This window comes from Scatophagus argus, chromosome 13 (genome assembly GCF_020382885.2).
Source record: "Scatophagus argus isolate fScaArg1 chromosome 13, fScaArg1.pri, whole genome shotgun sequence".
NCBI lineage: Eukaryota > Metazoa > Chordata > Actinopteri > Scatophagidae > Scatophagus > Scatophagus argus.
Window position 1 is genome coordinate 21,423,382 of NC_058505.1, and position 22,841 is coordinate 21,446,222.

General features: G+C 41.5%; 1 protein-coding gene across 1 annotated transcript in view; it reads left to right on the forward strand.

The window, feature by feature from the left end:
* Window positions 1-22,190, forward strand: part of LOC124068914 (xenotropic and polytropic retrovirus receptor 1 homolog) — a 38,297-nt gene extending 16,107 nt beyond the window's left edge. The window contains exons 3-16 of the mRNA XM_046407459.1: window positions 7,110-7,211; window positions 7,354-7,577; window positions 8,644-8,793; window positions 8,974-9,057; window positions 9,539-9,620; window positions 10,485-10,574; window positions 11,196-11,293; window positions 11,485-11,664; window positions 11,786-11,951; window positions 12,050-12,244; window positions 13,238-13,404; window positions 13,528-13,667; window positions 14,777-14,998; window positions 15,436-22,190. Of these exons, the coding sequence (XP_046263415.1) occupies window positions 7,110-7,211; window positions 7,354-7,577; window positions 8,644-8,793; window positions 8,974-9,057; window positions 9,539-9,620; window positions 10,485-10,574; window positions 11,196-11,293; window positions 11,485-11,664; window positions 11,786-11,951; window positions 12,050-12,244; window positions 13,238-13,404; window positions 13,528-13,667; window positions 14,777-14,998; window positions 15,436-15,490 (1,955 nt within the window). The 3' untranslated portion in view covers window positions 15,491-22,190. The remainder of the gene's footprint in view (window positions 1-7,109; window positions 7,212-7,353; window positions 7,578-8,643; window positions 8,794-8,973; window positions 9,058-9,538; window positions 9,621-10,484; window positions 10,575-11,195; window positions 11,294-11,484; window positions 11,665-11,785; window positions 11,952-12,049; window positions 12,245-13,237; window positions 13,405-13,527; window positions 13,668-14,776; window positions 14,999-15,435) is intronic.
* Window positions 22,191-22,841: the final 651 nt, after the last annotated feature.

Consider the following 22,841-nt stretch of genomic DNA (forward strand, 5'->3'; position numbering starts at 1 on the left):
ATGTAATGACAGGCCTCTTTGTGCCCCTGCACTGCTCCCTCTTAAAGCAATACAAAACAACGTGACTAGCACAATATGGTTTTTCTGGGTATCTATCCTTTCATTTTATTTTGACAAAATTGAGTTTCACCACTTAAAGGGTCTATTTTCAGTCAGTTATATGATGTAACCGAGCATAAACCTCAGAACAAATCACAAAACACAGTAATGTTTTTACTGAAGCGTCAAAAATGAGACACGCCTGCCAATCAAGCCGAGCCCAACCTGCATATAGCTCATATAACATGTTGCACAGGTTGCTCAGACTGCAGTTAGCTTCACTTGGAGATTTGCCAGCTGCCTATTGATCTGGTGTCATGTGTTGTTATGTGAGCTATTAGTTCTCAAGAGGTCATCAGACTTGCTGACCCACTTGACAAACACACACAACAGTAGAGATAAAGCTGTTAGCATGTGTTTTTTTTTTAATTGAAGGACCACCTTCCCAAACACATGAGAAAAAACACACTGTCAGTAATAATTATAATAGATATAAGGTGCTTTAATAGACACACAAAGGCACTTTACATGGTAAAGGAAATAAAGAGACTAATAGTTTGTCTCTACCTGATGATTTGTTGTGATTGGTGGGTGATATTAACACATAACTGGTCTTTTAAAATGTTGTATTTTAATTTGCGCTTCTTTATTTATGTGAATTCTTGAGCACATTTAGATATAAAGATGATTCAGCTATTTGCAGTACCCCTGCCTCTGCTGTCCCCTAGGTGGAATGTCTTTGAAAATCACGATTAAACGATTTAATAATCATTCTAAGCCATGGCTCATATTGTGTTGTGTTTAAACCCCAGTGAGCTACAGAACAGTGTCTTTAGCCGTTTGACTCTTCCACCGCAAGGCAACAACATGAACTGAGACACAAGACGTCAGCACGTACCACTAGTGTAAACACAAAGAGTGCAGGCCTTTGAAACATAATACTTGTTTACAGTATTATAGTATATTGAAATATACTGAATTGTAACCCTTGTGTTATGTGTATTGTGTTGCCAGATTCTTGCCAACCCACAGCTGTAGTTTATAAAAGTTGATGGATATTTATGTCTTGGTTTATTCTGAATTTTTATACTGTTAGGACAGCAGCCCGAGCCTGTGATACAGCTCAGCGTTAGCAGCTTTCTGTGACCAAAACAGCACCGTTAAAGGTGTTGGTTATCTTGATGACACGTTGAAGGTCTGAGTTCACCTAAACTCAGGTCAGCGCACGTCTTCCGGTGCTCGTCATCGAACCCATTCGCTCTGACTGCTTCTTTTGAAATCCACTTTTATCATCAAAATGGGTCATTTCTCTACTTTAAATCACAGGTTATTTGGCCCGTAATCGTTTGACGTGATGGAGCGCAGGGATTGTGAGGTGTGGGTTGGATTTAACCCCATGACACTTGGAAACGCACACAGTACCCCTGAAGTTTCTTGATCTGTCAGTGTTATGCAATAGGACACAGCTCTATGTGGCTGTCACATAATTAGGAATTGTACTAACTGTCCTATGGGAGAGCCTCTGTGATTAGGTAGGTGTTCAGCCGCTTTGCCATTTTTCTCAAATGATTATCACATTGTTCACGTAAACAGCATTCAACATAATATCTGTTAGGCTCTATTCATAGCGTCCTGATGATACTATGATGTTGCTGGTATTCTAGCAATCTGCAAACACTGTCAGGCTGTCATTAAATTACACGTTACTTCACAGTAAATTGCAATCAGAGATTGCTTAAACCTGTGTTTTCTGAACAGATAACCTGTTCTCACTTGGCTTAGGATGCTTACATCATGCTGAAGTAGAATTCTTCTAACGCTGTAAACAGTAAAATGGAGGTTGTTTTTGAAGGTTGAGGTTAAATCCAAAACTCTTACAAGTCAGAAAGTTTGTCTTTTCCCAGCATTTGGATTCATGACCACATACAGAAAAGTCATGACATTCTCGTGAGCTGTCCTTTGTAGTTATTGCTAATTAGTAAATGAAAAGTGAGATGGTGAACATATTTGCATTATTCCTCCTGAACATCAGCATTAGACTTGTCAATGTGAGCATGTAATGAAAACATTGGCATTTAGCTCAAAGCAACTCTGTGCTTGGTGCTGCTAGTATGACTGTGGACTCTTAGTCTTGTTCTGGTGTTTCTCTGACAGTTTGCAAACAGCAGCATGGTGTGTTATGTACTACGGGCAGATCCATCTTTTTACAGTCTATGAATGTTATTCATGTAACCTCTGCATGTTGTTGTGGCTGACCTTATGTATTCTTGATATGGGTCACCGAATCACTCATTTGCAGCCTGGTCCCTGAGGTCCAACACTGTCCCCATATATGGTTCTGTGTTATATGCAGAAGTCTGTAGTCACATGTTGCTACCTACTGTGATGGTATGATTCACAGATTATTCCATTCTCGTCTTCTGACTAATGAATAAATCCACCCAACTATTTGTTCCCACACTGACTGTGATTCTGTTCCTTCCACCCCCCCGCCCCCCTGCCCCCCCTTACTTCAGTTAATATTGTTTCTCTGACTTGGCTTTGAGGTACAGCTGGACAATCATTAAGGACATATACAGTTGTCCTTCAGTGTCCTACAAACACCTGCTCTTGCTTCGTTGCCTTGTATTGACTGAACTTGGTCATTTAAGCTGTATGACTCGATTGCAAAATTGTGAAACTTGGAAGATACTGGAGTTTCCTGCTTAAACTATCAAATTGTCTCAGATTTACAGTAACATCATCAATATAAATGTACACACAGTGAAGGAGAAGTTGTTGAGAGAACAGAGTTTAAAGATACTATTATAGTATTATAGTTTCACGTGGACACACAAGCTTAGTATGCTAATCCCACTAACCATCTATGATTCCACTTATCCCTCCATCTTGTACCATGACCTCACTAATGATCTGTTGTTTTTTGAGGGGATTTTTTGCTCTGTCCCTTTCCATTGCTGTGTATCTTTCTCCATGTTTGTCTCCCTTTTCTCCATGTGACTGACTTTATCAGCTGCTCTGTTAAACAGAATTCTATAACTTGAGTTTTTAGCTGCACTATCAGTGAAAGCTTGCAAAATGATGAAACACAGACTGACCTCAAAAACCCATTGAAGTGTTCTGCAGTTGTTGTAAGACTTTGACTTTCTCTGTGCTTCTTTTTGACTGACAGGGTCATAAAAAAATTAGTCATTATCTATTATTACCTGTCCTTTTTAATTTTCATTTTATCATTAAATAAGCTATGTCCCATAATCATTTAGATTAAATGTCACTGACGCTGAGTATTTAAAATCCAGGACAAACTTACAGATTACACATTTATGAGGATTTGTTGAGAAAAGACAAACAGAGACAGACTGTGCAGCAGTTACTTTTAATGGTGACACCACACCACAAGGACATGAATATTTTTTTTGTTGTCGTTGTTATAGTTACAGTGGAGAAAGATGTGATTTTACAGAATTAGGCAGTTACAATTGCATTATGAACAAACCATTTGTGAGAAACTAAACTGAACCGGCTGACCTGCTGTAGCCTAGCCTGAACTGAAACCATCCTCGTGGACTCCAACTTGATGCTGGACTCATTCAACATGCGATCCTGCAAGTACTCGGCCAGCTTCACTGGGACGAAATCCTGCAGCACGTGCTCCGTCTGTTCCAGGTGCATGGCTGCCACCCCTGTGTGACCTGCAGTGTTCACAGGCAAGCTCAAAGGCCTGTAGCTCTTCAGTACACTGCAAGCTCCCGGGCAGAGAGATGCATTGAAGCCCACATGCTCATAGGGCCACTTTCTTTTGATAGGTTTAGTTACATCTGCAATGCATTCTGTACCCAGAGTGGAAAAGATCTGCGTGTCTGCTTGCATGATTGTGATGCTGTCTTGAAATTTTCTCATTGAAGTCGGTCTCCGCCGCAGTAGACTATTCAGCTGGACAGGACAGTCTGCTGCAGGTGATCTACATGAGTTTATTGACAGTGTTGCTGTGAATTACTTAATGTTATTGTGGATTGTTCCCATTGCTGTAGTATGTCAAAATGACAAACATTCCATGTACTTCCTTTGTATCGAGGTGAATACAGAAACCTTAAGATACCTGAAAACACAGAATCACACATTAATCTGACCTGTTTGCAGCTTCCTCCCCCTTGATACTGTTCAACTGCCTCTGAGCTCAGATGGCTCTTGGCACACCTCTGCACTGGGCTGTGTGTGTGTGTGTAAGTATGTGAGAGTAAGGCATGGTGTTGCTGAGAAATAGAGCTAAAAAAACATCAATTGACAAATGGAAAGTATAGCCTAGTACAGAGAGACAGACATGTCATAATGATAATAATGATAATAATCATGATGACATGAGCCGAGACACAGAGAGAAAAGAGCCGAATAAGGCCAAAAAGGGATAAGGAGATTACTGTAGTCTGACTGTGGTGGCTGTTTGTGTGTTTGTGCGCTGGTTAGAGAGAGAGGGAGAGATAGAAGAGGGAGAGAGGGAGAGAGAGAGGGATGGAGGGAGTGGTTGGGACACTCCAATTTAGTTAATTTGGTGTCTTGTCTAAAAGCAGCCAGTCTAAAACACAGTGAATCACTGAGTCTGCAGAGCCTGACTCAAAACCACCTGCCCCGTCTGTTGTTTGGTTGTTGTTGACGTGACAGCGGCTACAAGTTAGTGGTTGGACACACAGGTTCTCTGTGTCCGCTATTCAATTAAAGTTTACCAGAATCTGTGCCAGCGTGTGACCTTAAATAGTTGAGATCAAAAATGAATGAAATTACAGGACTGTGTTCTGGTAACACTAAAAAAGAAAAAAAAGGGCATTTGACTGGATGGGAGGAACAAGAACTGTTAAGTGTGGTATTTGGCATGCAAATAAAACACAACATTGATATCAACATCATTCTCCAAAACAACTGAACTTGTACAGACCTGATGCTGTCACTTGTTATTTTTGAAAACAGTCATAAACTTTGGTGGGAAAACTTGATCCTTTCTTTCATTTGTCTTGTCAGTTCTGCTTGCCTTTCTTGTCTTGGCTGTTTGAAAGCTGCTCTATGGCATTGCTGTTCCCTTGTGTTGAGTTACTGTGATGATAATTGCTTGAATGTACTGAAATTACTAGAACTGATTTTAGGTGTATCAAGCACTGATTTTTGAGAATAGTGACAGTGATAATATATTTCACATCAGACCCTTTTACTTGTTATATTTGGAATATTACATTACCGTACATTAAGAAAGCTTTTGGTTTATTCACATGACCCAGCAAAAACCACTTAACACTGTGTAATATTTGCAGACGAAAGCTGTTGTCTTTAGAGAAACATGGTGAAATGTCTGGTCACGGTGGTGCTGCTTCACAGTGACACATCCACTGACAGCTGAATTGTAGCTTTGGTGACCAAAGACACCGTGTAGCAAAATTCTCACAGTGTCAAAAATTTAGGACCAGATTCTCACAGTGTGTGCCAAAACCTACGTCTGCAGTGATGAGAGTTTGATGATGGATCTGCTTTCTTTTGCTTTTTTTCTCTTCACATCGTAGTGATAATGTTCTTCTCACAGTCACATCTGAAGTACAGTCTAGTACACACTGCAACCAAAGCTTTATTAGACTCATCTCTCAGTCTTTAAACGTACATTCCATCTTCATTTTGTTAAATATCTCTGCATCAGCACTACGTCAGCTACCAGAAAAGAACATTCTGAGCTCGCTTTTCCTTGGCAGTCAGTTTGAACAGAGACTTATGTATACCTTAGAAGGATGTCAAAAATCTTTGGGGATCTTGGGGACCTAAAACTCTGCATGCATGTGAACAAGAGTCCAAGATTAGTCAAATATGTATCTTAGGAACTAATGAGCCTGGTCACATCTTAGTAAGTTAATAATGCTTTCTGTTAAACTCAGATCCAAATAGTTCAATGTGTATCTATTTTTTTTTAGATGCATGATACAGACAAAAGTATAGGGATGCAAACAGGCACTTAAATGTCATTGCAATCTAAATAAACAGACAGCTTTGCAGCTATAGCAGCTTCCACTCTTCTGGGAAGGCTTTCCACGAAATGTTTGAGTGTTTCTGTGGGAATTTTTTGCCCATTCATGCAGCAGAGCATTTGTGAGGTCAGACACTGATGTTGGACCAAAAGGCCTGGCTCACAATCTCTGTTCCATCCCAAAGGTGTTGGATGGGGTTGAGGTCAGAACTCTGTGTGGGCTTTTTTTTTGTTTTTTTTTTTTTATTTTATTTCTGAGAAATTAAAGCAGCAACAAAGAAAAAAACCTGCTAGTTCATAGTGTATATACAATGTTACAATGACTCAGATATCCACAGATGGATTATGGGTCAGAAAAGAAGTCCATGGCAACATGGACAGGTGAAGTTAAGGAAGCCCAATATAAATAAGAGAACTGGAATCTTAGCAAGTCAAACATATGTGTATCTACAGTGTACATGCACATACATACAAACATATGCACACATACATCCATAAACCAAACACAGTACAAAATAGTGTGGTATGATTAAAGTTGGAGTCAGAGCCATCATAACTACTACTATGTCAGGCAAACATTCTGCTATTATATGTTCTGTTGTTCACGCAAAGAATATGACCTGGATGACTGAGAATCTCCACAGATATGTTCTGTTGTTGAATAAAGAGAAATATTTGACAAAATATGATTTAAACAAAACAAAACAAAACTTTGTGTGCAAAGAAGGTGACCTTTTGTGTGTCCGCATCTCCACATTGTAATAATGTAGGTGTAGCATAAGAGAAACCTGCAGTGTTGTTGTCTCACTGCTCCACCTGCTGGTCAGTGCAGGACAGGATGAGGCTCTGCTGCACACACAGCACATAGGGATTCACATTCACGCACACAGTCGTCCGCTTGTCCTGCTTCTTCTTCTGCTGTCCCTTCTTCGCCGTTTGTCTCTCCGTTCTCCTGTTTAACATCCAGCTACGTTCAGGTCCATTCACGTGGCTTGATCAGTGTTGTGAACACAAATGGTTTGCGATGTGTTCTTGACGGTTCTCTAATCTAGCAACTCATATTTTCTTACAGTCACAGATGAGGATACAGTCAAGAGGTACTATGCCAAGTTTGAGGAGAAATTCTTCCAGACGTGTGAAAAAGAACTGGCCAAAATCAACACCTTCTACTCTGGTAATGTCATGACTATAACCAGTGTCACCGCTTTACACACACACACACACACACGTTTACATTTAGATGTGACTCTGCTGGACTTATTGTTCTGCACTGGCTTTGTGTCGTCATTTTCTTGTTCCCCCCCTCTTCCCTTCAGAAAAACTGGCTGAGGCTCAGCGGCGATTCGCCACACTACAGAACGAGCTGCAGTCATCTCTGGACGCCCAGAGGGAGAGCTGGGCTAACGGCCGTGGCCTGAGGAGAAGGAAGACTGTGTTTGCCCTGTCGCAGCAAGAGCGATGCAAACACAGAAACATTAAGGACCTGCAGCTGGCCTTCTCTGAGTTCTACCTCAGCCTCATACTGCTGCAGAACTATCAGGTGCACATTCACACGCACACAACTCTCAGTGGACATGCAGAGAAACAAGGTGCATGAGCTTCATAGCTGTCATTCATCCATCCATTTTCTATACCGCTCATCTGTGAGGGTCGCAGGGGAGCTGGAGCCTATCCCAGCTGACTACGAGCGAGAGGCGGGGTACACCCTGGACTGGTTTATAGCTGTCAATGATGACCATTTATTTACTGTTTATTTTATTTCAATAGCTGTTTATTTTGTATTCTTAGTTTATTTGGCAGGGACAAAGGTGAGTAATTTAAAACATTTTATCCAAAGTCCCACAAGAATTATCACCAACTCTACAGTTCCCCTCAGCTCTACTGGGCTGTTTAGCTTCTTTTAGCTCTGTTGTCGTACAGAGACTAGAACACGTCATAGTCTGACAAACACTGCTACTTGAGGGGAAATTAATTGGCGCCACAATAGGCTGTTAAGGCTGAAACAAGCAGTTATGTAGTCTGTGTGATAAATCAGGCACGAGTGTCACTCTTTGGTTTCAACCAGCCATTTATTCTTCTAACAGTAGCTGCATATTGGATCTCTGACTGCCAACTTCCTTGTAATAAGTTTCAGAAATGGCTAAAATGCAAAGAAATGGGGGGCAGCTGTGGTCTAGAGGTTTGAAAAGCGGCTTGTGACTGGAGGGTCACAGGTTCGATTCCCCCCGTGGCCTGGCAGGAAAAAATTTGGGTGTGGTGGAGTGATTAATAGTTTTCATACATAATAATAAATTAATAAATTTTTGTTTTTCAGTTGGGCAGCTTTTGCAGAGCTCTTTACCCTGTTGGTGGTAGTTTATCTCACCACACAACAGCTTTTAGGTATTTTTTATTTCAGTAGGATGTGGTGATAATTACATGTTTAGATTAAGCCACTATTACAATGTATATTTTATTTGCTTTATTAAACACAGCTGCAGCACATGCAGAGCCTTTTGTCCTGTTTAGCTTATAAAGTTCTTTCATCGGCTGTGTTTGATTGGCTGGTTTGGACAGGTTTGACTTTTCTTATCCCTCTTCATCTCTCCCTCTCTGTGTCTCTGTAGAACCTAAACTTCACTGGTTTCAGGAAGATCCTGAAGAAGCATGATAAAATTTTGGAGACGTCGAGGGGGGCCGACTGGAGGGTGGCCCATGTCGAAGTGGCTCCATTTTACACATGCAAGAAGATCACGCAGCTCATCTCTGAGACTGAGGTGCACACACCCGTCCATATTTGTGTCAGCTCTCTGCAGTTTACATAGACTTGTTTGGCATCAGCTTTTGTGAAGTACAGCAGTTTGTACAAGGTCCACATGGTCAGTATTATGATGCAGTATATCAGTATAAATTATGTCTATCATCAGTTATTGTCATTCTCTCTGATCATGTCTTAGGCGTTGGTTACAACTGAGCTGGAAGGTGGTGACAGACAGAGGGCCATGAAGAGGCTCAGGGTACCTCCCCTGGGAGCTGCACAGGTCTGACACACACACACACACACACACACACACACACACAGAGACTGCTCCTGTGAAAGATCAGAAAACCATCCACCATCAACATGACTGAACAGATGTTCCACTTTTTGGTCATTCATGAATGACTGACTTGGATGTTCAACTTCATAAAACAAAAATGTGTAGTAATAACATGTGATCACAAATCAAAAATGTGATCAGTATGAATTTTGCTGCCCTGTCAAGATAGTCTGTCGTACAAGTTCTACTAGAAGCCATGTCCTGTACCTCTACGCTCTTCCAACAACTCCTACTCCCGCCTTGAACCACAGTCTCTTATTGCCATAAATGTGGAGGTTATTTTTTGTCAAAACTATTTTGTATTATTAGGTCTGTGACATAATAACATCGTGCACATGATCCAATATAAAAATAAGAGTGGAGACCAATAGCAGGGCAGCGTGCTCTGAGGTGTTCATTGTGTTTCTCCGTCTGCCTGCAGCCTGCTCCGGCTTGGACCACCTTCAGAGTCGGGCTTTACTGCGGAGTATTCCTCGTCTTAATAGTCACTGTGGTCATTACAGGTAACACACATTCATAAACACCTTTAAGATTTTATGATGTGAAACTTTTAAATCCTCTCATGCTTCCTCCTTTTTTACTTCCTGGAATCTGACAGGTCAGTGTGTCCAGGGCTGAAATGTACTTGCAATATTTTGGTCAGGGGGAACATACTTGCTTATGTTTCAGGAAGAAAAAAAATGAATCACTGCTTCTAAATGAGGAAGGAGTGTGTTTTTTGTGTTTAAAACAGACTTTTTTTAATGTCACTACATTCACAGTATTTGTCTTTGACATTGTGAATATTATATTACTAAGGGAATAGACAGATTCTCAGTGTCTATTTGTTTGATTTGTGCAGATAAACAAAATTGAAATGCAAATGTGCAGTGGAAACAGCGTGTTCTGCTGTAAAATGCCTATCGAAATGAAAACTAATGTAGTACCGAATGACCAACCAGGTGCAATTACAAGCTTCAAGCAATGGCACAAGTAGGCCTGCATTGCAAACGGGAGAGGTCAAACCACAGGAGAGGCGTGATACCAGAGCATGAACAAACTGCCCCTCTCTGTGTTCCTCTGCACAGTATGTGCAGCTGTCAGCAGGCTGGAGGGGTAGATCGTTCACCAGCTAATCGATCATGGATGGTGTCACTCTCTCAGAGGGATAAAAAAAAAAAAATAGATATTATGAATGCTATAAAGGGTCAACGGCAGTTAATACACCTGGGAAGCCCTCTTAAGTAAAGTCTATGTGTGTATGTGGGTCAGGGTTTATAAACATAGAGTGTATTCTGAATGATTTGGTGTTAGTGTCTTCACTTCTGTCATTCTTCCTTGGTCTCCGTCTCCGTTCATGTATTCACTCTTTTTCCATGTCTCACTAGGAGCTGTGGTGATCCGTAGTGCTGATGTTTGGCCTATGGTCAGGATCTACAGAGGAGGCTTCCTGTTAATAGAATTCCTCTTCCTGTTAGGTACACACACACACACACACTCACACAAGCACGTGTTCTGAGGACATTACATAGACTTACATTAATTTCCTGGAGGCTTAACCACCATCTAACCATAACAATAAATATTACTTGCCTAATCCTAAGCCTTACCTTAACCAAACCCTAACCCTAACCTCAGTCTAACCTCAAAGCAAGTCTAATGATTTACATCGTGGGGATTTGCATTTTGTCTCCATAAGTAAGGCAGGTCTTCACAATGTGATTGTGTAAACAGATTTTTGTCCCTTCAGCTGCTACACACACGTCCACACACATTACAATGCTAAGGGGGGAAGGCAAGTTTCCGTTCAGGAAGTTAAGAAAACAATCGTAGTTGTATCTCAGTAATACATGAGAAAGAAAATCCACTACTGCTATGATAATGTTATATAAATTACAGTTTCAGTTAAACACACACAGATGTGTTTCTCTACCACCTATGCTTGAATGACTTCCTGTTCTAACATTGCAAAAAATGTAAAGTCAAACCCTTTTCAGTCTCACTGTTTAGCTTTTATGATCACACAATGCACCAGCAGTCTGTCTGTCTGTCTGTCTGTCTGTCTGACTGTCTGTTGGTTCATTATTTTTACCATACAGGCATTAACACATATGGCTGGAGGCAGGCAGGAGTTAACCATGTGCTCATATTTGAACTCAACCCCAGAAACAACCTGTCCCACCAGCATCTGTTTGAGGTATGAACACACACGCGCACACACATACAAACATGAAAGTGACATATTCATTTAATTTGACTTTATTACCAGGAATATTTCCATTAACTAACTTTTGCAGGCTCTGGATAATGTGTTGGATATTCATTTGTTCTTGATTTCACAGCTGATGTACAGTATATTGTGTATTTTGTGTTTGTGTGTGTGCGCAGATTGCAGGTCTGTTGGGGGTGCTGTGGTGTGTCAGCCTGCTGTCCTGTCTCTTCAGCGAAAGCATCCCGGTACCAATGCAGGCTAACCCTCTGGCTCTATACGGCCTCTTCCTCCTCTTCCTCATCAACCCCTTCAAGACCTGCTACTACAAGTCACGCTTCTGGCTGCTTAAACTCTTGGTATATAAACATTGACTGTTAAGTTTCTGTCACCGTCTCTGTCTGCACGGAGCCATACAACAATGAGGTGTTTATTCTATAGTGTAAGACTGACACTGTCCTCTCTCTCCCTCTCTGACAGTTTCGAGTGGTGACGGCTCCATTTCATCGTGTTGGCTTTGCAGACTTCTGGCTGGCTGACCAGTTAAATTCTCTGGTGGTGGTTCTGATGGACCTGGAGTACATGATCTGTTTCTACAGCTTTGAACTGGACTGGAAGAAGCATGACGGGCTTATCAGCAGTGCAGGTGAGACTGAACAGTTGAACGCACCTCGGTTCGGATGGCCATGGTAATAGAAACACCCCTCACCATGACCATATGATGTGCGTTGTCATTCTCTGCAGGTAAAGATGTGTGCAATTCCTACTCCTACGGCGTCCGTGCGGTGATCCAGTGTCTTCCCGCTTGGTTCCGATTCATCCAATGTCTGCGACGTTACCGGGACACCAAACGAGCCTTCCCTCACCTGGTTAATGCAGGGAAATACTCCACTTCCTTCTTCGTTGTCACCTTCGCTGCCCTATACAGCACACATAAAGGTAGATATCATCGCAGAGCATGATGGGAGTTTGTATGAAACACACCTGTGTTCGAGGCAGGCCTTTGTTTCTAATTTTCACTAGTTTTTTTTTTTTTTTAAAGCATATTTTCCATAATTTCACATTAGTTTTTAAATAGAAAAAAGCATGCAAATTCCCTCCTTACAAACAGCTTCAAGAGCGTGAGAAGCAGTGTTTTGAATGATGGTAAAACATGTGCTCGTCATAAAAATGCCTCAGTAGTTTTCTGGTTTCACAGAAGGGATGATGATAAATGATGATGCGCCTTAGAGAAGATTGACGACACTAGTGACGTCACAAAGTAAGAACTCCCCAGCTCGCGTTAGGTTAGGTCTGGAGACCCGAGGACTTCTGCAAAAAGTATGGAAGAAAAAGTGTGCATGGCTCTGCATCAGCAATCAGCCAGCAAGAGTTGGAAAATAATGAATATTGGCAAAAATTCAATGCTGTGTATCCCTAGTGCTGAGGGCTACTCACAGTGGTCATTATTAGAAAACCAGCTTTTATGTAACAGATTATTGTAACTTAAAGCTTTTATTTTTCATGATCTCTGTGCCTCTTTTAAATAGTTCCTTAAATGTGTTCACTGCCACCCTACAGCGTCTGCAGTCAACAGTTCCACATGACAGATGATGAAGCTCTTAGCACTCTGAGAATGATAAAAAAGTGTTTTGTATAAAGCAGCCTTTCTTATTATTTATTAGTAGGTAAACTAAGAACAGGTCAAATAGGAAGAGAAAGAAATAGAAAGAGTTGTATTTAAGTATTAGCTTTAGATAAATCGTCTTTATATAGATGTTAAAGATGTCTTGTAATAGTTTTGGGATGGTCTTGCTCATAGTTTAATCCTCTGTGCAGGTGTCTGTGATATTAGAAAACATTGAAAAATCTTTGATTCGTTTTTTTTTGTTTTTTTTTTAAACGTGATGCTAAACCAGCTGTCTAACTTCACATTCGTCTCTCACTCCTCAGCTGAATCCCACGCTGACGCCCAGATCTTCTTCTACTTATATATCAGCTGTTTAGTGGTCAGCTCATGTTACACGCTGGTCTGGGATCTAAAGATGGACTGGGGCCTGTTTGACCGCAACGCAGGCGAGAATACCTTTCTGAGAGAGGAGATAGTCTACCCACAGAAGGTATTTCTCCATGCAGGGCAGAGCCTCCATGTGCTGGAGGCTGATGCACTCGTTTCACCCTTTCATTGTGAGTCCCTGAGAATATAAACATCATGTGATGGTGTCTTCTGTCTCTCCCTCCAGGCCTATTACTACAGCGCCATAGTGGAGGACGTGCTGTTGCGTTTTTCGTGGACTTTAACTGTCTCCCTTAGCATGGTCTCTGGGTTGCCTGGCATCTCTGATATACTGGCAACTATACTGGCCCCATTGGAGGTCTTTAGGTACACTCAGTTACTTCATTTTCCTTCGTCATCCCTTGTCTCTCCTTGTTACCCCTGCTGGAGATGTGAAGTTTTCAGTCCAGGTTGTCGGTGTTTTTGTTGGTTGGTTGGAAGGATTACGCAGAAACTGCTGGCTCGATTTACATGAGTGGATCCAAATCACGAAGCAGATACACAAATTATCTGACGCTTTCTCAGTGAGTATAGAACATGGTGACATAACACAGACAGAAAACAGGAGAGAGACGGAGACAGCAGTGTTGTCGCTCTGCGCACTTTAACAGCATGGGGGATCCAAGCCCACTACCCAAAGGCTGATGACTCGATAAAATAAAAATAAGAAAAAAATAGGCGCATACACACATGGTTTCTCCAGGTACCACCACACACTTCTAGTGAGTCATAAGTGATGACTGAGAGGCGATGCTGACACTTCAGGTACACTCAGGCGTATTTAGACATAATACTAATACTTTTGGAAACGGTGGTTGTGTTTGCACAGAGGTGGAAATGCCTTCTCCGAGTATGACTTTACTTTTCTTCTTATTGTTTATGTGTGCAACTCTTGCTTTTTGTATATTTTTGCAGATGTGGAAATCCTCTGTTGTGTTAGAATTAGAAAGGCACTCACAGAGAGTGAAGACCTCCACCACTGCCAACAGTCCACTCTTCATGTGTCTTCAAGGACATGTGAAATCTGCAAACCCAACCACTATATGTCTGTTTATATTTCCAAAGCTGTCACATATCAGTGTTGATATCAAAATACGGTTGTGCCAAGCTGAAGCCTCTTCATCTCAGCTGTGCAATTATTGTGTTGAGCAAATTTTTCTGCCTCACCACACCCGGCAGATGCAGTAGTAAAACAAGGTAAAACAGAGAAATGCAGTCTAGTAAAGGCACTTTAATGAGAACGAACATATTAGCTAACTAACAGTATGGAGTGACTCTGTCAATTTGCCACTTATACATTGTACTATAAAATGTCAGTAATACATTCCTAGAATCCAGGGACATTCATTCAGACTCTTCACTATAAGTCTGAAAAGATGTGAAGTACAGCATGTAAGTGAACTTGTCATCTGACACTCAGTCTTTCTCCTTCCCAGACGTTTTGTGTGGAACTTCTTCCGACTGGAGAACGAACACCTGAATAACTGTGGTGAATTCAGGGCAGTCAGAGACATCAGCGTTGCTCCGCTCAATGCTGATGACCAGACCCTGCTGGAGCAGATGATGGACCAGGAGGACGGAGTCAGGAACCGACAGGGCAAGAAGAGCTGGAAGAGGAGCTACAGCATGAGTCTACGCAGGCCCCGGCTGGCCTCACAGTGAGTCTTAACAGCACATGCGAACATGTTGTGTGAATATGTGATGCTGACGGCTCACTGCAGATCGGGCTTAGAGGCTGTCAATAACAAATGAAATAGGTGGCAGTTTACAAGCAGGGATCAAACAAGAGAAAACACCAAGCTGTCTTATGCAAAGTGTAGGATCCATTATTGAAGATTAAGTGGGGGACTGAACTGTGCTCAGACTACAGAATTTGTAGCTTCTGTGCAGCAACATTGATCTGCAAACAGAGGGGGGCAGGTTTATGAGCGATACTACTAGCCAGCCACCGGGGGTGATCAAGATGCTTTGGCTTTGTTTTTGGGAATCTGTCATGTTGACCCTTTTTATGTGTAGTCAAGTGAAGTAAGTTTGCTGTTTCCTTACATAGTGTGAGTCTGTACTGTAAACACTTTTTTCCTTTTCTCCACCTCAGGTCCAAGACCCGTGACACCAAGGTTTTGATAGAGGACACTGATGATGACTCCTGACATCAGGCCACGCCCCTCGCCTGGGTCCAGAATTTATTCAAAGGAGGAAACTCCGCCTCCTAACCAAGGAATTACCCAGCGAGTTGGGCGTTGAAATCTCAACCAAGGACGAGTTTGAAACTCTCATGCCTACATAATCCTGTCTCCAATGCATGAGCTTCTGCTTGGGTTCAGAACTATTTCAAGGGAGAAACTTTGAGCTCTTGAACAAATAACCCAGCATGGCCATGGAACTCCTACCTTCAACAATAACCAGAGGTGGGCTTATCACTGAATCTCTACCTTACCTAAGCAGTGGGAGAAAAACTTCCCACATCCACTCACAGGTGGACTCTTGAAACTACAGCCACTCCTCAGCCATTGCTTGAGGCTCTCCTGAAAGCCTCAGCCCAGCATGAACAACGCAGCTAAATGGAACGCAAGCCGACCTCCCTGACAGGAAGTGTCCCCGCTCCCTCTCGGTGCCACACAGAGGCAGACGACTTCAGGCCTGCCGCTGTTGAGGACCACAACGTTTTCCCCCCATGTTTAGCTGTTACTGTCCACTTAAACTTCCAGCATCCTTAGAGAAAGTCCTTGAATAGACAATGTACCACTCACATGTCAACAGATATAAAGTCACCCTGTAATTTGGTCCCCAGAATGATCCAAAATCCCATTTTTTTTCCCCTGTAAGAGAATGAAAAGTATCCTCCTCGTTCTCCTTTTTGGTGACTTTTTAGGCCTTGCGACCTTCTCTCTGACCCTTGGCGTTGACAGCAGCTAACAGACTATGCTGATGAACATCAGTCAGTGGGTTGACTCCCTCGCTCTTCAGCTTGCCCCTTCGAATCATCACAGAGCTGCCTACCTGCACCTTACACGCTTTAGAAACACACACACACACACACACACACACATAGAAATACGCACTTTGTAGGAAGAGTGGATAGGAGTGGAATGCCTGTGGTGTGTTCACACACACACACACACACACACACAAACAAACAGTGATTTAATATGTTTTATTGTTCATGGAACACCTCACCGTTAGTCTTTTGGAGACCCTGGGAAGAAAACACTTGCATACACAGACTAGCCATTATTCGTGTTTGTAAATATGAGACGGACCAAAGTAGGAGGTGATGTGAAAATATTCTGAAGTATCAAATACTCCTAAAATAAAAAATAAATAAAAAGTGAAGAGTTCAGACTGGATGGAACAGCAGCTGGAATGACTGTTCAGCCATGGAGCAGAGAAGGAAATTTTTACTTTCATTTCTGAAAAAATATGAAGATCATCTTAATCACCCTGCAGTAACTCTCAGTCACGCTTTGTGGAAAAGATATACTCCATCTGGAAATGATTTTTTTTTTTTTTCGCTGAATGTATGCCAGCTTATTTATGTGTGTCCAAGCGGGAGAGGTGCCTAAATACTACAAGTCAGTCCGAGTTTTTGGAAACTTTAAAATGAGTCCCAAGAAAAGTTTTGTTTCGTCCTCTGAAATCTTGAATCTTTTGCTTTATGTCAAAGTCCTCTGGGTTTGTTGAAGCGGTTCAGTGAAATATGACAGTGATGAAAAGTGAGGAGGTCGCCTGCCTGTCACATACTGGTCCAAACTGTCCCCGTCTAAAGGACGGTGAGTGAATCTCATGCTGTGTTCACGCTCATGAGATGCATGCTGGTGTAACTCAGCTTTCACAAACACTTATTAATACGGAGTCCTCTTACTATATTTGAATGTTCAGTATGAAGTTGTCACACAAATTAATTCCTCAGAAAATGGCCTCTTCCCTGGCTCCCTTTTTTCCCCATTTATTTATGTAGGCTTGGCTGTGTTTTTTATCCTCAGTCTCAGTCAGTAACGGGTTAACACACAATCGCTCCAAACTCATTGCAGAAACACTGTGTCACTGTGTCTTCAGGCAGTTGGTGTTGGTGGTCTGTGCTACCAAATCATTTGAGCTACAGAATGAAACCATCCTCTGTTGTTTGGTGAAGACAGGTAGTTGTGATTACACTGGACAGAATCTTTATCTAGGTGCACCTGTTGGAGAGATGTTCATTTTGTTGCTTGTTTCGCATCACCGAAGTGGTTGGCACACTGATGCAGTGCGTCGCCTGGGCTCACGTTGCAATCTTAATTTAGTTTAGTTGACAGTATTGACGAGCCATTAAACACGAACCAATTTGGTCACATAGTGATGAGTTTGGTCATAACTTGACCAGTGAACAAAGAGTCTCGACGAGCACTTTAATACCAAACTTCAGGTCTTTTTCCCCACTTTCTTTGTCACAGGTAAAGCAGTCTTTATGGCTCCAACTTGAGGAAGGTACTTATGGTGGTTGTTACTGAAATATACAGTAAAACAACTATTTGAGCACTGAGAGGTGTGATGCATAGTATGTAATGGAGCTTGGGTCTTCAACAGTCAGCCATCTGGTTAGCAGTGGATAGCATAGCTACTGGGTTTAGTCAATTAAACATGAATGTTGAAAAAAAGATACTTAGGTTCTTATTTATTTTGAATTTGGCCAGCCTTTTGTGCCAGATCTTTTATTTGGAGCTCTGAGCTTAGTGTATTAAGCTCTCAGTTTTGTTTGAGAACTATTTGTATTTTGTCCACAATGTCTTTTACTACATGCTAACATTCCCATATTGTCAGACAGTTTTGTTGGATTCAACATACTATAGAACATTGTCAGCCATTTGGAATAGTGGATATTTCATGTCTTATCAAAATAAGAATAGTAAGAAGGTACAGTGTCTGAACTTTTTAATGGCGGACAAATGGGCGAAAAGTGTGAACAGACAATGGCGATGATCTGAAGTGGTAGCTTTGTGCTCAGAGCGAGCTGTGATTAACATTTTCATATGCAGAGCTTGTGGTTGACAGGATGCTCATGGCTCCACGCAGCATGTCTTCCGCTGCTTGCTTTTCAACCTGTCTGACAGTAGAAATAATCATGCTTCCTGTTTGGTTACTTGACTGAGAGGTTCCACAGTCGTACAGGTAAATCATACAGCATTGAACAATGTTGGAATCTCCTGCGCTGGTTGCAGATGACCACAAAGATTCGAGCATAGAAGTCAGTGACTTTTCTTTGAATTGCACCATCTTTTCAGTTGTGTTTTTGTTCCTCTGCACTTTGGTATCTTTATAATCGACTCTATCATTCCTGAAATCCTCACGTATTCCATATAGTTGCATACAGCAAAGCCCTTTGTTCTCTCTCTCTCCATCCTAAACATCATGGGTGTTCCAAGTCAGACCAGCAGCTTTAAGACATCCTCACACCAGTATTTAAAACAGCAAAAAAAGAACTATAGTGCCGCTGCCTTTTCTGCTAAAGTTCTATGTAGGAGAACTTCAACTACAAGTCCAAAATGGAGGAAGTTACCCTATCTGTTACACCAAGTCTGTAGAACCAGATATTTTGCGCCTTCATTTCATTGCTCCATTTTCTGGTGTGACCAAGCCTTTAAGATGCCACAATGGAGCTAGCTGATGCTGTAAGGTGACAATCAGTCTTTTGGCTGCACAGGAAGTAGCTCAAGCTTCATAGTAACTTCTGCAACCATCCAGGATGAAGCTATTAACTGACTTAAGCTTGACTCAGAAAATTTGGATTTTCAAAATCTTGAACTATTTAGAAAGACCTTTAGAAAGTGTCTAGTTTAAAATCCCTCAATGGGTTTACAGACCACGTGCAGCTTTCCAAGAATTTTCCTTAAGCATGTAATTTCTTGATACAGCTGCAAAGATGTTACTTAGTGTAAACACTGGTTTCTTAAAAGCTGGTGTTAAAAATGAGCGGCCGTTTAAATTGGCTTCAGAAAGAAGATCATTTCAACACTGAGAAAGTCTAATTGGAGACGTGTACCAGTGTGTTCAGCTCGCTGGTTTTAGTTTGTGTTGACGGTAAATGAAGCACCTGTGAGGTTTCTGCTTTGCCTTTTGTTGCACCACTGGAGCTCAGGGTTTCTCTGCCTCTCAAACACTTGTTTATGTGTAGAGCTTTTCTGTCTTTTAAAATGTCCATGACAGCAGACACAATCATTCCATCCAAAGAGAAGTTGGATTTTATGTGTAATGCTTTGATTTTATAATTCCTCAGGTTTTCATGTTAAGGTCCACACTACTTAAGAAGATTATTCTAAAGCCATTCCTGTGTTAAATACAGCTCATTGCCATAGTGACCAGAGTGGCAGGTGAGATGTGAGGTGATTTGAACTCAGGATATTGTGAGCACATTTGCACCTTAGCCTGCTAAATTCAAAAGCAAGCACGAAAGCTTCCTGGCTCTCTGCCCTTAGCTTGTTTCTTACACAAGTAGACCAGAGATCTGCTTTAGCTTAAAGGAACTCTTGTTTAATTTTTATTTAGCTGAATCAGTACAAACCAAATTGGATGATTTCCTCCAAAGCATTGTGTTCCAGCACCACAGCCAAGCCTAGCATTAGCAGACTTAATTATCATCATTCTGATGGTTAAAATGTCAACATTTCAGCTGCAGGCAGGCTGACTGGACTCCGATTGATTTGGGCCATTTTAGGGTTTAAAGTAATTAATTGTGTGTTTTTGGTGTTCTTTTTCTACATTCCAGGTGTGACTTCCATTAGCACATGAACACCACACTGCTTTTATGTGCAGTCTGACACTGCGACAGGCAGGTGACTCCCCTTTTTCCAAAAGTCACTCAACTGAAATCCATGTTCAGTGAGTAGAGCCGGGGAATGATTGTCAAGACTTTTGTTTTTGGCACCACCGGAAATGTATTAGCATCAAAAGTCGGAAACAAATACCTGGTCAGATTTGTGTTCTTGTTTATGAAATGTCAAATTTCATTGCCGTGTTTCTATTTCCCCGTGTAAAATAGCGAAAGTCCAATGTCGTGTCAGCACTCTTAAAGCGTTTCAGACGATACCCAGCCGTAGCGCAGAGGAAACACGAGTTCTTTCAGAATGTGTTGGGAGTGTTTCAGTGCGGTGCATTTCACCTTGTGCCAGTTGGTTTGACTGAGATCTCGTCGCAAAGCTAATCAATGGGCCTCATGCAAGAGCATTTTTGTGTTCTTATCCTAAACCTCTTTGACTTTTTGTATAGAGTCAAAGAGATTTTTTGGGGGGGCAGGTGATGCTTACTTCCATAAAGAATTTAATTAATGCAAACGTTTCTGTGCATTCTTTCAGGTTGAGGCATTCTGATTTTTAAGTCAAATTAATGGGTCTTAATGGGTTTTGTTTTTACATGAAGGAAAATTCTTACAGTGTAACAAGTTGACTCAAATGGCTTCTATTAGGTTCTTGCATGAGGCCCAATGTCCAGAGACCCAGCTGTGGAGTACATGCAGTTCTGAACTGAATCAGTTCTACTAATACTTTGATCAGAATCAAGTGGCATGATTGGATGCAAAGTCCTAATGTTCAAATACAGGAGGGAGTTAGGACCACATAGGAAGTCAGTTTGAAGTCTTTAAACGCACAGTATTTAGTGTGGGATCATGGGAGTTGTTATCTTCATTGTTGAACATCTACCAGTGAAGATGAAAGTCACAGATGTTCACAGATGAAGTGATGTTTTAAAGTTTTATTCACGATACGTTTAGTCACGTCACTGACTTCCTTCCTCACTCTCTGACGCTCTTCTTGAAGTTAAAGCGGCAGGCAACTGAATGAAATGCACCGTCGGCTTGAATAAAATTACAGATTTCTTTTGAGAGAAAATTTGGGAGAGTGTAAGTACACAGTTCAAGAAACTATGTAATGAAGGTCTAGTTGTTTTTAGACATCTTAATGCAGAAATGCTGCAAGTTATCTTTAAAATCAGAAGTCAAATAAATTCTTCACGTGTGGGACTTGTCATCTGCTGCATTCAGAGGAGACAGTTACACTTTGAAGAATGTGAGCATCTTGTAACGCTGTGTACAGGAAGCAACACAACCAGCAGCTCAGAGGTTTTCTGTCTTCAGATAAGTCACGCATCAGTGAGTTGTTTCTGAAGCTCGAGCTCAGTTTCCCGTGGGACACAGCCCACTCTTCACCTCCAGGACGGGTCAGTTGCTGGTGTCATTGCAAACTTCTCAAAGGGTTTTTCTCAAGTGGGAGGCTGGGAATTTCACAAGTTTGATTTTTGAAATCATTTGGTGTTTGGTCATCCCCGCCTTGAGAGGATACCATGTGTTCTCTGATCTGTTTGGAACAGCAGTCACCATCCTCCAGTACTCACTGAAACTCTTGGACTGGACCTTGGAGCCTCTCTGAGGTCAAGCATCCAGGGATTTGATTTGTTTTAGGCAAAAAGCCATGCTATTCATCCCATTTTATTGTCTTTTTACACCAGGGCCTTGTTGCTTTTTTAAACACAGTTTGATCTAATCCGCTCTGCTGAGATCCTTGAGCTGAGACACAACCTGGATCAGAGTTCTGACATCCATATAGTTACAGTGAAATTGGATGGAGCCAAAAGCTTTTAGGAGCGGAAACAAAGAGCATTTTGATCCACATTCTGACTGAGCACAGTGTGACCCAGAGCTGAAGATTATACAATATGTTACATATTGATAAAGATATTGATTAGAAGCATTGTATAATCGGTGACTGTGCTGTGGGTGTTGTCTTGTATGTACAGTAGCAGCGTGATGCTACAGAGGTGCCTGGTTCACCAACCCCTGTTACAGTTTTGTTTGTTTTTTTCCAGTAAAAACAGCTAATGCTCCAATGGTGTTTTGTGTCTTATTTCAGTGCTCAAACGCTGATGTTGAGTGTTTTTTTTTTTTTATACTGCACACAGGAACGTTGCCATTCAGGTGAAACTTTCTGTTGAAGTAATACATGCAATGGTACTAGGATTTCTAAAAACAACATTTTTTGAGCTGCTACTTGGCATGTTCAGGATCAGTAAATTTGCAGAAAAGGTGACAGGCTGTTCAGTGTTTGACCTTAATTGTTTGTTAAGACACACAAATAGCCTTTCATATTCTCAGACATAAAGGTGACGATAACAATCATGTATCGTATTTGTGTGAATTCTGTTACTCTTACTGCTCAGAAGTTCATTTATCTAGAAAACAAGTTCCTAGCATCATTAGCAATCTTCCATACAGTCATAAATGACATATAATGATTAACAATGTTTTTATTGCACGTCATCACTTTTACGTTGGCTTCGGCTTGCTGATTCGGCTTGCTCCATTGTGTTTGGGTCAGAGGCAGAAAAGAGAAAACTGAAAAGAGGTACTCAATACGTGGACAAAGTTGGTGGAAAGTAAGTACTGTAATTTAATTTTCCGGACTTAAATAAAATGTGTTTATAGTGCCACAGATGCTGTTCATACATGGTTGTTAGTGTCGTTCTTTGCATTAATTC